Source organism: Cebus imitator, unplaced genomic scaffold (assembly GCF_001604975.1).
Source record: "Cebus imitator isolate Cc_AM_T3 unplaced genomic scaffold, Cebus_imitator-1.0 Scaffold183, whole genome shotgun sequence".
NCBI lineage: Eukaryota > Metazoa > Chordata > Mammalia > Primates > Cebidae > Cebus > Cebus imitator.
In genome coordinates this window covers 3,779,505-3,800,711 of record NW_016107498.1, presented here as the reverse complement: position 1 = coordinate 3,800,711, position 21,207 = coordinate 3,779,505, and the positions used below count along the sequence as shown (strand labels likewise).

The 21,207-nt window shown below is 40.4% G+C and overlaps 1 protein-coding gene across 2 annotated transcripts in view; it reads right to left on the bottom strand.

The window, feature by feature from the left end:
• Positions 1-21,207, bottom strand: part of HOOK3 (hook microtubule tethering protein 3) — a 122,405-nt gene that overhangs the window by 94,024 nt on the left and 7,174 nt on the right. For both annotated transcript variants that reach the window (XM_017545975.2, XM_037744767.1), the window contains exon 2: positions 19,678-19,763. In XM_017545975.2, coding sequence (XP_017401464.1) covers positions 19,678-19,763 — 86 coding nt within the window. The remainder of the gene's footprint in view (positions 1-19,677; positions 19,764-21,207) is intronic.

Sequence of the window (21,207 nt, the reverse complement as noted above, 5' to 3'; positions counted from 1 at the left end):
TTTTTTTGAGAAGAAGTCTTGCTCTGTCACCCACACCACCCACACAGGCATGATCTTGGCTTACTGCAACCTCCACCTCCCAGGTTCAAGCGATTCCCCTGCCTCAGCTACCGAAGTAGCTGGGATTACAGGCACATGCTACCATGTCCAGCTAATTTTTGTATTCTTAGTAGAGATGGGGTTTCATCATGTTGGCCAGGCTTGTCTCAAACTCCTAACCTCAAGTGACGGCATCCACCTTGGCCTCCCAAAGTGCTGGGATTACAGGTGTGAGCCACTGTGCCCAGCCAATGACACAGTTTTTAAACTGATAAATATATCAAGACAATCCTGGCTAACACAGTGAAACCACATCTCTACTAAAAACACAAAAAATTAGCCAGGAATGGTGGCACGCACCTGTAGTCACAGCTACTTGGGAGGCTGAGGCAGGAGAATCGCTTGAACCCAGGGGGTGGAGGTTTCAGTGAGCCGAGATCTTGCCACTGCACTCCAGCCTGGGAGACAGAGCGAGACTCCATCTCAAAAAAAAAAAAAAAAAAGTTTTTCAATTAATATTTCAATGAACTCCGTCACTTAATACTTCAAAGGTCACCAATAATGTCACTAAATTCCAATTTCTTCAAATAATACATACTAAGAACCTGTTTTCTCAGATGTAGTACTAGGCTTTGGACACATCTGAATACCATTTCTGTTTGCAAAAGACTTAAAATTTAAGATAAAACACTGGTGTGAATAAACATATTGAAATAAGGATAGCACCTGAATATCCTTTATATCTTCCTATGAAAATTTTCTATGGGAAAATTTCCCATACTTCTAATAAACAGCAGAAAGAAAGAAAAAAAAAACCACAAAATTTTTCAAATCCAGCATGAACCTCATATTATAGATTTTGAAACTGTTGCTCTAAAAAATTATTTATCTAAGACCATAGACACCAGAACACCTGTGTTTGCTCTGCTTGAGCAACTGCTAAGTCCAAAAATCTTTCCATAACACCACAAATGTCTCTATTCACCTCAAAAAAACAGAATGACAATGAGACTGATAGGTTAGGAAAAATGTATTTTCAACTTTTACTGTAACTCACACTGATAAATATACAATCAGTAATAAATTTTTATTCAAATTTCCTTAAAATGAAGCAACATGATATTCAGAATTTTTACCTATTATGAAAAAATAATTTTTTTAGATGAAGTCTTGCTGTCGCCAGGTGGAAGTGCAATGCCTCCTGGGTTCAAGCTGTTCTCGTTCCTGAGTATCTGGGACTACAGGCACATACCACCACACCCAGCTAATTTTTGTACTTTTAGTAAAGACAGGGTTTCGCCATGTTGGCCAGGATGGTCTTTATCTCCTGACCTGATGATCTGCCTGCCTCCGCCTTCCAGAGTGCTGGGATTACAGGCGTGAGCCACTGTGCCCAGCCGAAGAATGTATTACAACTAAGTTACCTCTATAGAAATCTGTTATGGCTGGGTATGGTGGCTCATGCCTGTAATCCCAGTACTTTGAGAAGCCAAGGTGGGCGGATCACAATGTCAGGAATTTGAGACCAGCCTGAACAACACGGTGAAACCCTGTCTCTACTAAAAATATAAAAATTAGCTGGGCCTTGTGGCGTGCATCGGTAATCCCAGCTACTCAGGAGGCTAAGGCAGGAGAATTGCTTGAACCCAGGAGGCGGAGGTTGCAGTGAGCTGAGATCATGCCACTGAACTCCAGCCTGAGTGACAACTGTGTCTCAAAAAAAAAAAAAAAAACCTGTTAATATTTTTGAAATCTGTATCATACCATTAGAAAACATATTAACTTCATTATCTTCATTATGTATTTACTTTTAAAAACAGCATTACTGAGAAATAACTCACATGATACAATTTACCCTTTTACAGTACACAATGCATTTTAGTATGCTCAGAGTTGTACAAGCATCACCACATCTAGCCTTAGAGCACTTCCATCTTTCCAAAAAGAAACATTATCTCCATGAGCCATCGCTCCTGTTCCCCCTCTCTCCAATCCCTGGAAATCAGTAATCTACTTTCTGTCTCTATGAATCTGTCTATCCTGGACATTTCATGTAAATAAAATCACACATTATGTTGTCTTTTGTGTCTGGCTTCCTTCACTTAGCATGTCTTTTACGGTTTTTCCATATTACAGCATGTATAGTACTTCATTCCTTTTTGTGGCTAAATAATATTCCCTTTATGGATATATCACATTTTGTTTATTCATTTACTAGCTGATGTAATTTGGGCTATTTCTACTTTGGGGCTAATGATGATGCTTTGAACACTGCTGTACTAGTTTTGGTGTGGACATTTGTTTCATTTGGGTATATGCCTAAGGGTGAAGTTGCTGGATCCCATGTTTAAAATGAGAGGCAAGTACAAACTCTTCCAAAGCAGCTATATTCTGCATTCTCACCAGCAATGTATGTTCTCTACGGCCTTGACAACACTTGTTATTACCTGTCTTTTTAGTTACAGTTCTCCTAGTGGATGTGAAGTGGTGTTTCACTGTGGTTTTGATCTGCATTTCCCCAACAGCTAATCATGCTTTGCATCTTTACATGTGCTTATTGGCCATTTGTATATCCTCTCTGGAAAAAAGCCTATTCAGATTATTTGCACACTGAAAAGCTATGTTGCTTTTTGTTTGTTTTAATATTCAGGATATAAAGCTCTTAACAGACATATGATGTATGAATATTTTCTCCCATTTTCAAGGCTGTTTTTCCACTTTCTTCTTTTTTTTTTTTTGAGACAGAGTCTCACTCTGTTGCCCAGGCTGGAATGCAGTGGCATGATCTTAGCTCACTGCAACCAATTCTCTTGCCTCAGCCTCCAGAGTAGCTGGGATTACAGGCATGCACCATGGGCCCAGCTAATTTTTGTATTTTTAGTAGAGACGGGGTTTCACCATATTGGCAGGCTGGTCTCAAACTCCTGACCTCAGCTGATCCGCTTGCCTCGGCCTCCCAAAGCGCTGGGATTAAAGGCATAGGCCACTGTGTCCGGCCATGGTTTTCCACTCTCTTGATGGCATATTTTGCACACAAAGTTCTTAATTTGTTTTAAAGAGACAGGTTCCCACTCTGCTACCTAGGCTGGAGTGAAGTGGCATGATTACAGTTCATTATAATCTTGTATTCCTGGGCTCAAGCCATCTTCCCACCTCAGCCTCCAGTGTAGCTAGTACTAAGGCACACCACCATGCCTGGATAAAATTTTTTTTTGTAGAGATGGAGTCTCATTATGTTGCTCAGGCTGGTCTCAAACTCCTGGCCTCAAGTGATTCTCCTGCCTTGGCCTCCCAAGGTGCTAAGATTACAGGCATGAGCCACTGTACCAGGCCAAAGGTTTTAAATTTTGAAGAGGTTCAATTTGTCATTTTTGAACTTTTTGTGTCATACTTAAGAAGCCCCTGCCTAACCAAAAGTCATGAAGATTTATTGGTATGTTTTCTTTTAAAAGTTTTACAGAACTTAGCTCTTACATTTAGGTCTATAATCCACTTGTGCTTGGTGTAAGAAAGGCACCTAACTTCATTGTTTAGCAAGTGGATAATCATACACAACTACGTATTTTTGTTTTAAGCTACTTTAGTTGAGGTTTTTTTATTACTAAGAGAAATCAGTTGGAGCAAACTCATAGAAAAAAGGCAACTTACTGTATGATCACTGATGTTATGGTACTCAAGATAGCTGGGCCTCACCAAATATGGGACAATACTCTCTGACTTTCATCTTTGTTTCTTTCTATCCATCTACACCATTTTCTTTCCATAGACCAGCATTCTCCTATTCCACCATACACAATACTAAAAATGGCTACAGGCACGTTCAAAGCCTGTATCACTTCAGTCCAAGCAATTTGTTTAAAGATCAGCTGTCGTTCGGTCCCAATTCTAAATCCCCAGGAAAACCCCTAATTATATGTTGCCAAAAGGATGGGAGCTGCAAGGAGGACACACAGAACTTTAGTGACCACACTGGTCAGGAAAGAATTGAGTTCTCAGGTTCTCTGACTTCTCAGAGAAAAAAAGACATCCCCCACAAGTGTTCTCTTTGCTTAAAACTTAGAAAAATAGATAATAAAAACAACTGAAGTGATTTCTACTAAAATATTGAGTTACAAAATTAATTCGGAAGTCAAAAAATATTCAATGTTAATTTTGATACTTAACCTAAAAGGCTATCACTTAAAAAGCACAATCATTAGCAATCAAGCATTGCTTTCCAACTAAAAAAAACTCACACACAAGTCTGGTGCCCTGCAGCTGATGACTATCCAAAGCCAAAGAAAGGTACAAAACCACCAAAACCTACCACCCAAATGGCAAGTCAGGTTCACTCAGATGAAAGATTTAGTGTTTCTTTTACCAGAAAGTACCTTACCAAAAAAAAAAAAATCTTTACAACATCCAGAAAACTATATATTCCAAGATCTCCAAGGTTACAAAATACTTCATGTGCAATTTAGAGTAATACACTTTATAAATAAAAGAACTCACGCTGGGCGCGCTGGCTCACACTTGTAATCCCAGCACTTTGGGAAGCAGAGGCGGGCTGACTGCCTGAGGTCAGGAGTTCAAGACCAGCCTGGCCAACACAGCAAAACCCTATCTCTACTACAAATACAAAAATTAGCTGGGCGTGGTGGTGGAGCATGTTTGTAGTCCCAGCTACTCGGGAGGCTGAGGCAGAAGAATAGCTCGAACACAGGAGGCAGTGCTTGCAGTAGGCCAAGACTGTGCTACTGCACTCCAACCTGGGCAACAAAGCAAGACTCCATCTCAAAAAAGAAAGAAAGAAAGAGAGAAGGAGAGGAGAGAAAGAGAGGAAAGAGAGAAAAGAGAGAAAAGAAACAAAGAAAAGGAAAGAAAGAGAATGAAAAGAAAGAGGAAGGAAGGAAGGAAGGAAGGAAGGAGGGAGGGAAGGAAGAGAAAGAAAAAGAGAGAGAGAACTCAGAGAAGTTCAAATACAATGTTTCAAATCAGGCATCATGATACAGCCTGCTTATTCCTTAAAAGATTACCAAATCGAAACCTAAGGATCATGTCTGAGCTAAGAAGGGAAGGCAACAAAATCAGCTGCTACTATCATGTATACTATGTATGACACCAGTAACACATGTATTGTATCAGCAACATAACAGGCATTGAACCAGGCACTGCACATTCACAAAACTGCAAGGAAAGTAGGTATTATCCTTATGTTATAGTTAAGGAACATCAGACTCGGAAATTTAGTAATTTTTCCAAGCTCAATTTTTCACAGTTTTGTATGTTTTCTCTTAGCAGAAGTTAGGACATAGCAAGAAGCTAATAATAGCTTCTTACTCATGAAGAACCTCCCCAGTGTCAGAGTTGATAGTACAATCATTTTTGTTAAAAAGGATCAGGAGAGTTCAACACATAACCAGTTCTAGCAAAACGCTAAGGTCCTGTGGCTAATTATCTCCTTCATGCTCAGTAAACTAGGTCACAAATAGAAAAACACCAGCGTCATCCATGACCTTCCTGTTCATGAAAGGCAGGCATTTCCTCTCATTCACTGCTATCCTTCCCAGTCCCTCATGGCAGGCACATAGCAGCTTCTCAGTAAATTTGCTTAAAAAGACAGCACTTATTTAGTAAAGTTTCTAATCTACCACTTAGGCAAAATACAGCAAGAATAGTAGTCTTTAGTTTTCATGATCATATTCAATGTTACTTTCCCTAGCAAACTCTAAAGCCATATGTCGGCATCTAGCCGTAGCTTCCATTGCTGTATTTCACAATTTCAGTAATGTTTTCTAAAGACCCCTTAACTAATGGTCTCAGGTTAGAATAAAACAATATAAAGGTAACTTTCTCAAAATTCTTTAGAGATGACAGTCCTGTATAGGTACGTAAATAACAACTGGTAATCTTACTGGGAAGGCCTTCATGAGTAAGAGGCTATTATTAGCTTCTCGCTACGTCCTAACTCCTGCTAAGAGAAAACATACAAAATCATTTCCTTAAATTTTGCCAGTAACACATTTACTTGTTTATATCTTTTGTACCAGTCATAGCTTAAGCTAAAGGAAAAGCCCATTAATTTTAAATCTTAGAATAATTCCAGAAGTATATTGTCTTCTTATGTCAAATGCCTTCACAGAAATAAAAATAAAGTTTATGTCTGTTAGAATTATTTAAGCAATGTAATTTTCTTTTCTTTTTTTTTTTTGAGAGACAGAGAGAAAGAGGGTCTCGCTCTGTTGCCCAGGCTAGAGTGCAGTGATTGAGATCTCTGCTCACTGCAACTGCCTCCTGGGTTCAAATGATCCTCCCATCTCAGCCTCCCTAGTAGCTGGGACTATAGGCCTCCACCACCATGCCCAGGTAATTTTTGTATTTTTAGTAGAGACAGGGTTTCACCATGTTGGCCAGGCTGGTCTCGAACTCCTGACCTCAAGTGATCTGCCCGCCTTGGCCCAATGTAATTTTCTTAATGAAAGCAAATTAATACAGGGTCCAAAACAAATGTATTTGGTTTCATTTCTTAACATGGCATCTTCACTAGCAAATTTTAGTGTTTTTTACAGATACAGTGATTCTTAGGCATGACTATTTCCTAATAATCTTTTAATAATCTAAAATAATCTTGGTCCCCTACCATTAAATGTGTGCTACAATTGACTATAATAATAAAATTTCACATCCATAATGACAACAAAAATATAGCAATTTACACTAAGCCCCTAAGTCAAAATAAACAATACAAGTACATAATAGATAGATTCCAACAGGCAACTTTGTGTATTATAAAAAGTATCCATTAAAAAAAAAAAAGTATCCATTTATGAGACATTCCGGCAGGGTCCACAGCTTGACCTTCATCCTATTTTCTTTTTCCCCTTCTCGAATTTTGAAAACAAAAATCAATGGCACTTGGAGACATGACTTGGTACTTCTGACCTTACTCTTTCAATCAACATGTGATCGTGTTTTAATAAAAAATATATTTGGTCTCTGACCCTTATTTCCTGGCACAGATCTCCTAAACTCTTGGAATTTCCTGAGTGGAGTGTCTTTTGTAATTCATAATGAACTCCTTTAAATCCTACCAAAGTTTATGCTAATGAGGGGATTCATTGTGGGCCCCTTTACTGCTTCAGGACAGGGCTGGTCACAGAGGAACCAAAGGACTGATTAGAGATTGGAACATTCAGCCCCAAAGGGAAAAGAAGACTGGAGACTGAGCTCAAACACATGGCCAATGACTTCAATCATGCCTATGTAATGAGATCCCAAATAAAAACCATAAACAACAGAGTTTGGCGAGCTCCCAGACTGATGAACACCTCAACACGCTGGGTAGGAGGCGTGCCCAGGGAGGGCAGGGAAGCTCTGCACTGCCCCCAGTTTCATTTCTTGCCATATGCTTCTTTTCCATTGGCTGTCACCAAGCTGTATCCTTTATAATAAAAACTGATTGTAATTACAGTGCTTTCTGTAGTGCTGTGAGTCATTCTAACAAATTATCCAACTTAATTCAGGGAGTAGGGGGTCATGGGAACCCTTCAACCTGTGGTTGACTGGGTAGAAGTACAGGTGCACTGAGGATTATTTCCAGCTAGCTGTCTTGTGGCACTGGGACCTAAACTTTAATTTGTGGGGTCTGTATTGTCAACCCAAAATGAAGAGGATGAATCACAAAATATGATTTAGAGTTTACCTGCCCAAAGCAAAGGCAGCTGCCTAAAAGACTTAGACCCAAGTAACCTTGGATATGAGCTCCATTTGGACTTTTTTACAAGCAGGTTTACATTTAAAAGTTATAAAAAGGGGGGCGGGGGCCGGGCACAGTGGCTCACACCTGTAATCGCAGCATTTTGGGAGGCTGAGGCAGGCAGATCACGAGGTCAGAAGATCAAGAGGTCAGGAGATCAAGACCATCCTGGCTAGCACGGTGAAACCCCATCTCTACTAAAAATACAAAAAATTAGCCGGGCATGGTGGCAACCGCCTGTAGTCCCAGCTACTCAGGAAGCTGAGGCAAGAGAATTGCTTGAACCCAGGAGGCAGAGGTTACAGTGAGTTGAGATAGTGCCACTGCACTCCAGCCTGGGAGACAAAGTGAGACTCCACCTCAAAAAAAAAAAAAAAAAAAAAAAAAAAAAAAAAAATTAAAAAACAAAGAGGGGGTGGGGAGACAGTAGGTTAATACAAAGTTTTTAGAAATTCTCACTGATTTCCAGAAGTAGCATTGAGTAGTGACTGGCTAGACACCGTTAAGCTATTGGTGTGGGTTATAGTGTCCGATGCGGCTTTATTACGTTAATGTAATACTTGTGGCAACAGCAAGCAATTTCAAGAGATGAACACACAGTGCAAAGGGGGAATAGGATGTGACTGCTGACACATCTTAATGTCTCTTTGAGGCCGGGCACAGTGGCTCATGCCTGTAATCCCAACACTTTGGGAGGCTAAGGTGGGTGGATTACAAGGTCAGGAAATCAAGACCATCCTGGCTAACACAGTGAAACGCCATCTCTACCAAAAATATATATAAAAAAAAAAAAAATTAGCTGGGCGTGGTGGCACACGCTTGTATTCCCAGCTACTCGGGAGGCAGAGGCAGGAAAATCGCTTGAATCCAGGAAGCAGAGGTTGCAGTGAGCCAGGATCGCGCCACTGCACTCCAGCCTGGGCGACAGAGAGAGACTCCGTCACAGGAAAAAAAAAAAAAAAAGTCTCTCTGGGTCTTATAATTTAAAAGGACTCGTTCCTCAGATAAAAGTTCTTTTCTCATTACCAATTCTGGGTAGTTCCTGTCAGAACTGAAGGACTATGCCCCTCACTTGTGGAGTCTGAGCTAACTCAGTTGGTTAACAATCAGAATCCAATGGAACTACAGGGCACTCAATTGGTGTCAGCGAAAATGTTGGTGGAAAACCCTTCCTGAAGACAAAGTCCAAAAAAATAAATTTTCTTTTTATTTTACAGTTGAATTGTATAATTCCACATTCATTTATTCAACAAATATTTTCTGTACACCTACAATAGGGCAGGATAAGAAGAGGTGGCAATATTAAAGAGGTTGGGCAGGGCAGACTCCACTGAAAAAATGACCAAGGTTGGAGGGCTGGAAGGTGGTGAGGAGAGTGGGATGCGAACATCTGATGGAGAAGCAGAGGATCTGCCATGCAAAAGCCTTTAGGCAGGAGATGCCTGGTGGGCCCAAAATGAGCCAGGGTGTCGCTGTGGGAAAGAAGGCTGGGTGAATCAGGTGGAAGTGGTGACACGTGGCCCACATCACTTAGGATCTCATGTACAACTGTAAGTACTTTGATTCTTAGCCTGAGTGAAATGGAACACTAATGCAAGGTTCTCAGGAGCAAATCTGATTTATTGAAGAACCACTTCAGTATCCTGGAAGTCAAATTTTAAAAGTGAGATAAACATGATTAAATAATGCTGACAAGTTAAGAGAAGAACTGGTAATGGACTATTAAAATTAGCACATACATCATGGTAGTCCTGACAAGTGCAGGTTTTTTGGGTTTTGTTTTGAGACAGAGTCCAGCTCTGTCGCCCGGGCTGGAATATAGTGGCACAATCAGACTCCTGGACTCATGCCTCAGCCTCCCATGAATGGGAAGTTAGGACCACAAACATGTGCCACGATGCCCAGCTAATTATATTTTTGTAGAGACTGAGGAAACTAAAAATCACCTGGTGACCACTGGACAGGCCCTGGAGACAAAAACTCCTTATCTGAGGAATTTAGAAGGGAGCAAAGACCACCTGTTCTACAGCATCAACAGTAAATTTAAATTCTTTTTTTTAATGACTGGCAAAGGAATCATTACTGATTACAGAAATTCAAATTAAAACCACTAGACAATCACTAGAATGGCTAAAATGAAAAGACAGACCTTAGCAAGTATTGGTGGGACTGTGCGGCAACAAGAATGCTTATACACTGTTGATATAAATGTATGTTACAATGGCTTTGGAAATAGTTGGCAGTTTCTTGAATATTAAACATAGACCTACCATATGATCCAGCCACTCCTCTCCTAGGCAGAACAGAATACACCCAAGGAAAACTGAAGCATATGTTCATACAAAGAATTGTACACTAATGCTCCCAACACCTTTATTTGTAATAGCCCCACAGAAAATAACCCACATGTTCATCAACAGATGAATGGATATATAAACCATGGTATATCCATATGACGAGAAATGTCTAAACTATGTTTCTGTTTTTGTTTTTATGTACGAATGAACTATTAATACAAGTAACTACACGAATGAATTGCAAAATTATACATGAAAGAAGTCATGCTTCTTCCCTCAAAACATACTGTGTGAGTCCCTTTATATAAAATTTAGAAAATGCAAATTAATCTATAATGATAGAAAGCAGACCAGTGCTTGCATATAAAATTTAGAAAATGCAAGGCCGAGCATGGTGGTTCATGCCTGTAATCCCAGCACTCTGGGAGGCCCAGGCAGGTGGATCACGAGGTCAGGAGATCGAGACCATCCTGGCCAACATGGTGAAACCCCGTTTCTACTAAAAATACAATCATTAGCTGGGTGTGGTGGCAGGCACCTGTAGTCCTAGCTACTGAGGAGGCTGAAGCAGGAAAATTGTTTGAACCTGGGAGGCGGAGGATGCAATGAGCGGAGAGCAGTGTTTGCTTGGGAATGGGAGTAGCAGGAAAGAAGGGGTTACAAAGGGACATGAGAACACTTTTGGATGTGATGGATGTATTCACTGCCTTGATTGTGGGGATAGCTTCACAGGCATATACAGGTCAAGATTTATCAAACTGTATACTTTTTAAAATGTGCATTTATTATATATGTCAGTTTCATCTCAATAAAGCTGAAAAAAAAAGAGGGAAGCTCTAGAAAGAAATGAGCCATCCCCACTTGGAAAGAAAGAAAAAAAAGAAAGAAATGAGCCATCAAGTCACAAAAAGACACAGAGGAACCTAAAATGCATACTGTCAGTTAAAGAAGTCAATCTGAAAAGGTTACATAGTGTATGGTTCCAACTACATGATATTCCAGAAAAGGCAAAACTATGCAGGCAGTAAGTAAAAAGATTAGGGTTTCCCAGGTTTGGAAAGAGGGATGAATAGGCAGAGCATAGAGGATATTTATGACAGAGAAACTATTCTGTGTTGTACTACCATGGTAGACATATGACATACATTTGTCAAAACCCATAAGATATACAACACCAAGAGTAAACCCTAATGCAAATGATGGCCTTTGAGCAGTATTGATGTGCCAGTGTTGGTTTATCTATTGTAAGAAATTCACTACTGTGGTGGGGGAAGGCAGTGTGTGGTGGGCAAAGGGAATGTGGGAACTCATTGTATTTTTTTGCTCACATTTTAAATACTTTTTAAAAATTGTAAAATATACACAACATAAAATTTACCATCTTAACCATTTTTAACTGCACAGTTCAGTGGTATCAAATACATTCACATTGTTGTGCAACCATCACCACCACCCCTCTCCAGAATCTTTTCACCATCCCATACTGAAACTCTTTTCCACTCAATTTCACTCTGAAGGTAAAACAGCTCTTAAAAAGTCTACCCATTTTTTAAAAACTAAGTAGGGGACACGAATCTGTATAAACAAAAAGAATGAGAGAGATGTCAACAGCAATAAAATTTTGAAAGCTGTAAAGCAGATAAAACAAACAAAATAACTTAAAAGACCAAGCACATAAAAAATTATACTAAAAAGGCAAATTTATATCCATTCACATTTCATAAAAGTTCTCCTAAAACTACAAAATGATGTAGCTTTTCATTTGTCAGCTCAGACAAAATGAAAAGGACTGATGTTTCCAGTAAAATCCTCTTTTTGGCATCCACACTCACCTGGCTTTCCTACTACCTCTCTGGTCTCTCTGCCAGTTGCTGCTCGACCCAACAATTAAAGGCCAAAGTTCAAGGCTGAGGCTACACATTTTTTCCTTTTTGCCTCATACTCTCCCCTAAAGTGATTTAATCCACAATTATAGCTTCAATTAAGAGATACCCAAAAAGATATCTCCAGTTTGGACTCCTCTTCTGAACTCTAGAGCTGTATAGTCCAACCATCAACTTGACGTTTCCTCTTTATTTCTCCATACCACTCAGATTTGATGTCCCCCAAACTATACTCATGACACATCCAGCTTCCCTCCACAGCAAATCTTCTTTCGGTGTTCCAACATCAGTGGTTTATACCCTCTTCAGTGTATTTGCTTCAGTTAAAAACCTAAAAGTCAACTCCCCCCATACCAGCCATCAAAATATGCTGATTTTATAGATCATTTAGAGTCCACCCACTTCTCTTCATCTCCTTTAGCATCTCCTAGTCCAAAGTACCACAATCTCCCTTCTGAATTACTACAAACTTCTTTCTAATTATCCCTCATCACTTTGGGCGTTTCCAATTCATTTTAAATCTGCAGCTAGAATATTTTTCAAAATGTAAATCCAACTTCTCAACTCCCCCACCCCCCACAAAAGCCTTCAACTGCTTCTTATGGCCCATAGAATAAAGACATGCCTCTGTACAATGACTCCATCTACCTTTCCAACCCTATCTGTACCATACCCTCCCTCTGTGCATTAACCACTCACACCTTTCCTTTCCATAGCAGTGCTCACCATATTCCAACATCCTACAGGGCCTTTGAGTAAGCTCTTCCCACCGTGAAGAAACCGTGACTTAGATTTAAATTACCTTACTCAGGTAAAATGTTCATAACTTCCTAAACTAAGTTAAAAATATACCTTGTGTGAACTTTCATAACATTGTGTGCTTCCCTGTACCATCTGATACAACAGCAGTATTGTTCTCATAGTTAAATTGTCTTCCCCACTTATGAGCCTCCTGAGGGTGGATATCATGTCTATGTGGCTGGCAGTTGTATCAGCAACGCTGGACACAAAGTAGCCATTCAATAAATATCAAACTGACAATGAAAAAACTAATGTTGGTGAGTTTGTGTATATCAAACAACTATTTAAAATAGACACTGTATAACAATATAGATAACTCTCACAGACATACTGAATTTAAGACAAACACAAGAGTACATACTATATGATTCCACTTACAAGACATTCAAGAACAGGCAAAACTAATTAATGGCACAGAAGTGAGAATCATGGCTATCTTTGGCAAAGAGGTTATTGAGTAGGGAGGAGCTGCAAATGTTCTGCATTTCAATCTGAGTGGAGGTTATAGGAGATATGCAACACATACACACAAAATTATCACTTTGGAGAACGCTTTTCTGTATGTGATGTATTTCAACAAAAGGAAAAAAAGGAAGGCATTCCAGGAAGAAAGAAAGGTTGAAAACTAAGTATTAATAAGAAAATGCCCACAAGACTCTGGTAAATTAAAAGACCACTTTGTAAAACATAATGTATATTATGATCTTGTTTACTTCAATTCATGAAATTTTTTTTTTCAAAGTTACGATGACAAACTATACTATGGGTACAAAATGATGTTGTGATATACAATGTGGACAGATTGAATCAAACTAATATCCATTGCCTCCAATTTTATGTTTTATTGTGAGAACATTTGAAATCTGCTCCCTCAGAATTCTGAAATATACATTATTACCTATAGTCACCATGCCTTGAAATAAATCTCAAAAAAACGAATTCCTCCTAATCGAAACTTTGTGCCCTCTGACTATTACCTCCCCATTCCCCTCAGCCCCCTGCCCTGGTAAACACCATTCTAATCTCTGCTTCTATGAGTTCAATTGTTTTAGATTCCACATAAGTGAGTCGGTATTTATCTTTCTGTGCATGGCTTATTTCACGTAGCACAATGTCCTCCAGGTTTGTCTATGTTGTTGAAAATGACAGAATTTCCTTCTTTTGGGGCATGGGCACGAAGGCTTATGCCTTTAATCTCAGCACTTTGACAGGCCAAGGCAGGAGGATTGCTTGAGCTCAGGAGTTCAAGACCAGCTTGGGCCACATAGTGAGATCCATCTCTACAAAAAAAAAAAGAAAGAAAAAAAAAAGGTTGGATGTGGTGGTGCACTCCTGTGGTCCCAGAAGCTACTAGGGAGGCTATGGTGTGAGGATTGCCTGAGCCTGGGAGTTTGAAGCTGCAGTGAGCCCTGGTCAATCCACTATACTCCAGCATGGGTGACAGAGTAAGACCCTGTCTCAATCAATCAATTAATAAAGGCCGAACAGTATTTCATTGTGTTCATATACACCACATTTTCTTTATCCATCCATTCCCTGATAGACACTAATGTTGCTTTAAATTGGGTACCCTGAATAATGCTGTAAGAAATGTGGAAGTGCAGGTATCTCTTCAACATACCAGTTTCAAATCCTTTGGCTATATACACAAAAGTGGATTGCTGGATCATATGGTAATTCTATTTTTAGTTTTTTGTACAGTTTTCCATAATGGCTGTACTAGTTTACACTCCCAACAACAGTGTACAAGGGTTCCCTGTGCTCTACATCCTCACCAACACTTATTTTTCATCTTTTTGATAACAGCCATTCTGATAGATGAGAGGTGACAAGTCATTGTGGTTTTAATTTATATTTCTCTGATGATCAGTGATGAGTATTTTTTCATATGCTTGTTAACCATCTGTATATCTTCTTTTGAAAAATGTCTATTCAGGTCCTTCACGCTTTTTTAAATTGAGTTATTTGTTTTCCCTATATTCAGCTGTTTGAGTTCCTTACATAGACTGGATAGTAACCTCTTATTAGATGTATGGCTTGCAAATATTTTCTCCCAATCTGTAGTTTGTCTCTTCACTCTGTTGCTTGTTTCCATTGTCATGCAGAAGTTTTTAGTTTGCTGTAATACCGTTTGTCCATTTTTGCTTTTGTTGCCTGTTCTACGGTCAAATTCAAGAACTCATCCCCCAGACCAATGTCAAGAAGCTTTCCCCCCATGTTTCCTTCTAGTAGTTTTACAATTTCAGGAGGCATATTTAAATGTTTAATCCATTCTGAGTTGATTTTTGCATGTCAGGGGAGATAAGGGTCTCACTTTATTCTTCTGCATGTGGATACCCAGTTTTCGCAAAACCCTTTACTGAAGAGACTGTCCTTTTCTCATTGTGTGTCTGTGGCACCTTTGTGGAAAATTAACTGACTATGATGTATGGGTTCATTTCTGGAATTTCTATTGTTCCACTGGTCAATGTGTCTACTTTTATGCTAGTAGTACGTTGTTTTAATTACCATAGCTTTGCAATAGAGTTTAAAATCAGGTAGTGAGATTTCTCCAGCTTTGATCTTTTTGCTCATGACTGCTTTGGCTATTTGGGGTCTTTTGTCATTTCATATGAATTTTAGCTTTATTTCTTATTTCTGTTAAAAAGGTTATTGAAATTTTTACAGGGAATGCAGTGAATCTGCAGATCATTTTGGCTAGTATGGACATTTTAATAATTTATCTAATCTACAAACACAGAACATCTTTCCTTTATTGGAGACTTCAACTTCTTTCATCAATGTTTTGTAGTTTTCAATCTACGGATCTTTCACCTTGTTGGTTAAGTGTATTCTAAGTATTTTATTTAATTTGGTAGCTATTATAAATGGGATTGTTTTCATGATTTCTTTTTCAGATAGTTTGTTGTCAGTGCATAGAAACACTACTGATTTTTGTAGGCTGATTTTGTATCCTGCAACTTTACTATATTCCTTTACCAGGTCTAACAGTTTTTTTATGGAGTCTTTATGGCTTTTGGCACACAATGTCACATTGTCAGGAAACAGTGGCAGTTTCACTTCTTTCTTTCCTATTTGGATACCTTTTACTTTTTTATCTTATTTTAATTTTTGCCTCATTGTTCTGGTAAAGACTGTGTTAAACAGAAGTAGCAGAGTCGAAATCCTTGTCTTGTTCCTGAAATCTTGTTTTGATAAAACAATACACATACACTTTCTTTTGGTTTCTCTAAGTGATAGAGATCCTACACAAACTAGCTTAGGCAAAAAATTCATTTATTGACATATACCTGTAAAGTTCACTTAGCTAGGCCCACAAACTCAAAATAATTTTTATTAAGAACTTCAGTGAGGTCGGGCACAGTGGCTCACGCCTGTAATGCTAGCACTTTAGGAGGAAGAGGCGTGCAGATCACAAGGTCAAGAGACATAGACCATCCTGGCCAATATGCTGAAACCCCGTCTCTATTAAAAATACAAAAATTAGCTAGGCATGGTGGTGCATGCCTGTAGTCCCAGCTAGTCAGGAGGCTAAGGCAGGAGAATCACCTGAACCCAGCAGGCAGAGGTTGCAGTGAGCCGAGATCATGCCACTCCACTCTAGCCTCACAACCAAGCAAGACTCGGTCTCAAAAAAAAAAAAAAAAAAAAAAGAAAGAAAGAAAAAAGATATGTACGTAAGAGATCTGTTTCACAAATTGAATTGTGCGAGCCTGGAATCCACAGGGCTGGAGGGAAACTGAGGCGGGGCCAGGGCCGAAATCTGGAGTCAGAATTTCTTCTTCCTCAGGGAAACCTCTGTTTTGCACTTAATGCCTTTCAACGCACGGCTTGGATGAGACCCACCAATGTGACCAGGCTGATCTTCAGTCTCGAACTCCTGACCTCAGGTGATCTGCCTGCCTCAGCCTCCTAAAGTGCTGGGATTGCAGGCGTGAGCCACCGCATCCAGCGTTTTTGTTTTTGAGATGGAGTCTGTGTGACTCAGGCTGGAGTGCCAATGGTGAGAATGCAGCTCAGTACAACTTCTGCCTCCAGGTTCAAGCGATTCTCCTGTCTCAACCCTCTGAGTAGCTGGGATTATAGGCATGTGCCACCACGCCCGGCTAATTTTTGTATTTTTAGTAGAGATGGGGTTTCACCATGTTGGCCAGGCTGGTCTTGAACTCCTGACCTCAGGTGATCTGCTCGCCTTGGCCTTCCAAAGTGTTGGGATAACAGGCGTGAGCCACCACGCCTGGCACCATGCTTCTTTTAATGTTCAGCTGTCACCAATTTGAAATTCCTTTCATTTTGAAGAAGGGACTCTATGTTGTCATTTGCAATGGATCCCACCAATTATGTGGCTAGTTCTGGATGGCACAGTGGGAAGGGCAGAGGTCTGGGAGAAAGCGGCCAATGGAGAGATAAAAGGGACAGGATCTCTGGGTGACATCCTGGCAGTAGCAGTCTGGGAAAGCAAAGAGGGAGGAAGAGCGAGATGGGTCCCAGGAGCCTGGAATGGGAGATGTACTGTCCCCTTCCTTGTGGTCTCAAAAGCAGGCCAAGTATGAATCATTTAAGAAAAAAAAAGAGAGAGAGAGAGAGAGAGCGAGGTCCACTGGACTTAGTAAGGATCCACAGTTCACTGGGGGCCTGGGTGAGAGCGGACCCAGGTGGCTGTGCAGGGGAGGCCAGATTGCAGAGGAGAGGCCAGAGAGAGAGAGAGAGAGGAGGCAAGGAAGGGTGCAGAGGCCAGCGGATAACCCAGGGGACGCCTGTGAAGGGAAAGAGAGAGATATGTTATCTGGAAGAACAGCGAGGGCCAAAGAAAGGTATTTGGTGTTTTGGTTCATCTGGATACATTTTCTACTTTTTTTGCTTTAGACAGAATCTCGCTTTATCACCCAGGCTAGAGTGCAGAGGCGTGATCTCGGCTCACTGCAACCTCTGCCTCCTGGGTTCAAGCAATTTTCCTGCCTCAGCCTCCTGAGTAGCTGGAACTACAGATGTGTGCCACCAAACCCAGCTAATTTTTTGTAGAGGTGGGGTTTTGCCCTGTTGCCCATGCTGGTCTTGAACTCATGGACTTGAGCAATCCGCCCGCCTCAGCCTCCCAAAGTGCTGGGATTACAGACCTGAGCCACTGTGCCCAGCTGGCTCCTGAGACTGCACCACCATTCCTTAGCTGATTTCAGTGACTCTACATACTGCCAGCGACCCTACATAATTATATACCAGTTCCTAGAACCTTTCTGTCATTCTTCAGACTCTTAGAGAAATCTAATCACAACTAGCCGGGCAATTTGTTCTCTTAAGTCTCGTGCTACTGAGGGGTCTCTAATATTGCCCTTTTAAATGTTTTGGCCCGTCTTCTGAGTACCAGGGACATGGATGGAACACTGATCCTATTTTATCCTTAAAGAGCTTACAGGATATTGAGAGGCGAGGAGAGAAGTTGACAGTGACCCACCCAGTGAAATGACAGGGTCAGCGCAGAGCGCAGTGGGAGCACAGAGGAAGAGCGCAGAGCGCAGTGGGAGCACAAAGGAAGCGCGCAGAGCGCGGCGGAGGAAGAGCAGCAGAGCGCGGTGGGAGCACCGAGAAGAGCGCAGAGCGCGGTGGGAGCACCGAGAAGAGCGCAGAGCGCGGTGGGAGCACCGAGAAGAGCGCAGAGCGCGGTGGGAGCACCAAGAAGAGCGCAGAGCGCGGTGGGAGCACAGAGGAAGAGCAGCAGAGCGCGGTGGGCGCACAGGGGAAGAGCGCAGAGCGCGGTGGGAGCACCGAGAAGAGCGCAGAGCGCGGTGGGAGCACAGGGGNTTTCTTTTTTTTTTTGTAGAGATGGATCTCACTCTGTGGCCCAGGCTGGTCTTGAACTCCTGAACTCAAGCAATCCTCCTGCCGTGGCCTGTCAAAGTGCTGAGGTCCATGGCAACTTTATGTAGCTAACTGCAAAGTAAACCAATAATTCATTTCATAATGACACCGATTTTCAACAGAAATGCAGGGCAACCCAGCTAGTGATATGTAAATCTTTTTAAATCATCAGGCTGACAAGTGTTCAGGTCTTCAAAATACGAAAGCATCTGCAAATTACAACAAATTCAATGACTTTTTAAATCCACACATAATTTTTAAAAATGCCTAGGTCAAAAGCTGATAGTCATATAATATCAATTTCATAATAGTTATGTTTTCAAAGTACTTAGAAGAATTGGGTATATTTCATATATCCCAAACGAATACTCCTTCCTACAGTCACTCAGCAAACATAAGCACTCACAATGCATATTAAACTAGGAGGAACTGCTGATTTTGACCATTTTGACCCATAAAGAAAAGGAATATCATACAGTTCAACATAAAACCAGGCATTTGGCTGTTGCTTGGATACAACAGTAAAAACAAATTTCCTGGCTCCACGTGCAGTTTACATTCTGTTTATATGTGTTTGGGGGCACTAGGGGCAGATATATGAACAACCAAATATATGGTATATCAGATGGTGTTACAAATTTGAAAGAAGAACACAAAAGCTTAAGGGGGATAGAGAGTATAAGGGAACTGTGATTGCTATTTTATATGGGTACCCAAGGCCGGTGTCTCTGGTGAGATGACATTTGAGCAAAATTTTAAAGATGGAGTAAGCGTCTTAGAGTCTCCTGTAACAACAAAATCTGGCCACTTTCTGCCAAGCTTAAACAGAAAAACACAAGAACAAATAATTCTGCTAAATCCATTAGAGCACTAAACAATTGCAGCCCTTATTAAACTTGCAACCCAATCTATACCTAACAAGTACATGCCATCAAAACTACTGCTGCTGCTGCCTACAGGTCTTACCCTACACATATTTCATGTAAGCACTTTTTCAATCCATGTTTGTAATCTAATAAATATCCATGCATAAGAATACACATAAAGATAAACAATTTACTCTTACATCTTTTGAAGAACCTGGGCCATCACAACCCCATTCGTTAAATCTTCCACGGTCCGGCATGGTGCATCCACGTTAAATGTCTGGATCTGAAGGGAAAAAAGTGGGGGAAGAGATTCTATGGTTACCTATGTAGACAATTTCTTAGAGTTTTTTGTCTTTGTTTTTTTAGTGATTGGAAAAAAGAAGTCTGGTTGGAAACTTTTTCCTTTAAGGGAAATGTCCAGCCAAGTATTACTGTGATTTTTCCCCACTCCTAAAAGAGAAATTGTGGTGGATACTGGGCGGCTACCCAGCATCCGTTCTACTCACACAAGACCCATCTACAAAAATCATAGTACCTTCATCCTCTCTACCACTGACTGACTCAAGGACACACAAAGAAAAAACAATTTGGACTAAAGAGAGACAAGGAGATGCTTCTGGGAAAGAAAAGCCAATCTCCTGTTGATTTAAGTATGTTGCCTCCATTACTGAGAGCAGTCATCTCATGGCTACTAAGGCGATCATCTTAAGATTAGGCCAATGCAGTGAAAAGCAGAGAGGAGAGCTAGAAAGAACTACGTCCTCCTCCCCAAATCCCTCCCAATAAAAAAAAATAAACAAACAAGAAAAAATGACATCCTTAAGGTAAAAACTGGATTACTATATTAAAAAATCTTGAGGCCTCCTGGTATATGAGACGAATTCATTTATTCTTTATGCCGGGCAAGGTTGTAGTTTCTGTTACTCAGAGGCCGAGTATCTTTATATAGATGTAGAAGTCACACTTAGAATAGTTAGTTAGATATTCACTTCATTTTGATTTCAAACATTCTGAAACTTTGTACTAAGCAACATGATGTAGCCAAGAAATGTACTTTCCCTAACAGAGTAAATTATCTCTAAAAGTAAGAAAATGTAGCCAATAATGATTACACCCAGTAGTGTACTCAGGATTTAGAAGGAAATCAAAACCTGAGAACAGACAGGCACAGGCCACCCTCTCATGGAACTTACAACTAGAAAAAAATGAAACGGTGTTATAGAGGTGTCAACAGCAAGCATAAAGATGATAAGTGAGAGTGGGATGCAATCTAGGTATGAAGAGCAGCTTGGTGCATTCTGGGCAGGGTCTAAGAATTGGAGGAAGAAACAGAAATGGGAAAAATAAAATAGTGAAAGACAGGGCAAAAGAATGAAGAATTATCATGTAAAATCTTAGAAGCCACATTAAGACCTTATCCTATGAATAAAAGAAGCAAAGCATTTGAAGCAGAAGAGTGAGCCATGAGGTTTGCATTGCATTAATATAAGATTACACTGGCTGCAGTATGAAGCAAGGAGTAGAGGGAAAGAGACAGGGAAACCCATTTATGTAGATTTATATATTAACATGGATGAAGCTAAACTCAGTATTGACAATGAGAATACTGGGTATAACATTCAGGTGACCATATGTCTTCACATATATTTTTATTTATTGAGTTAGAAAAGAAGTATTGCGGGCCGGGCGCGGTGGCTCAAGCCTGTAATCCCAGCACTTTGGGAGGC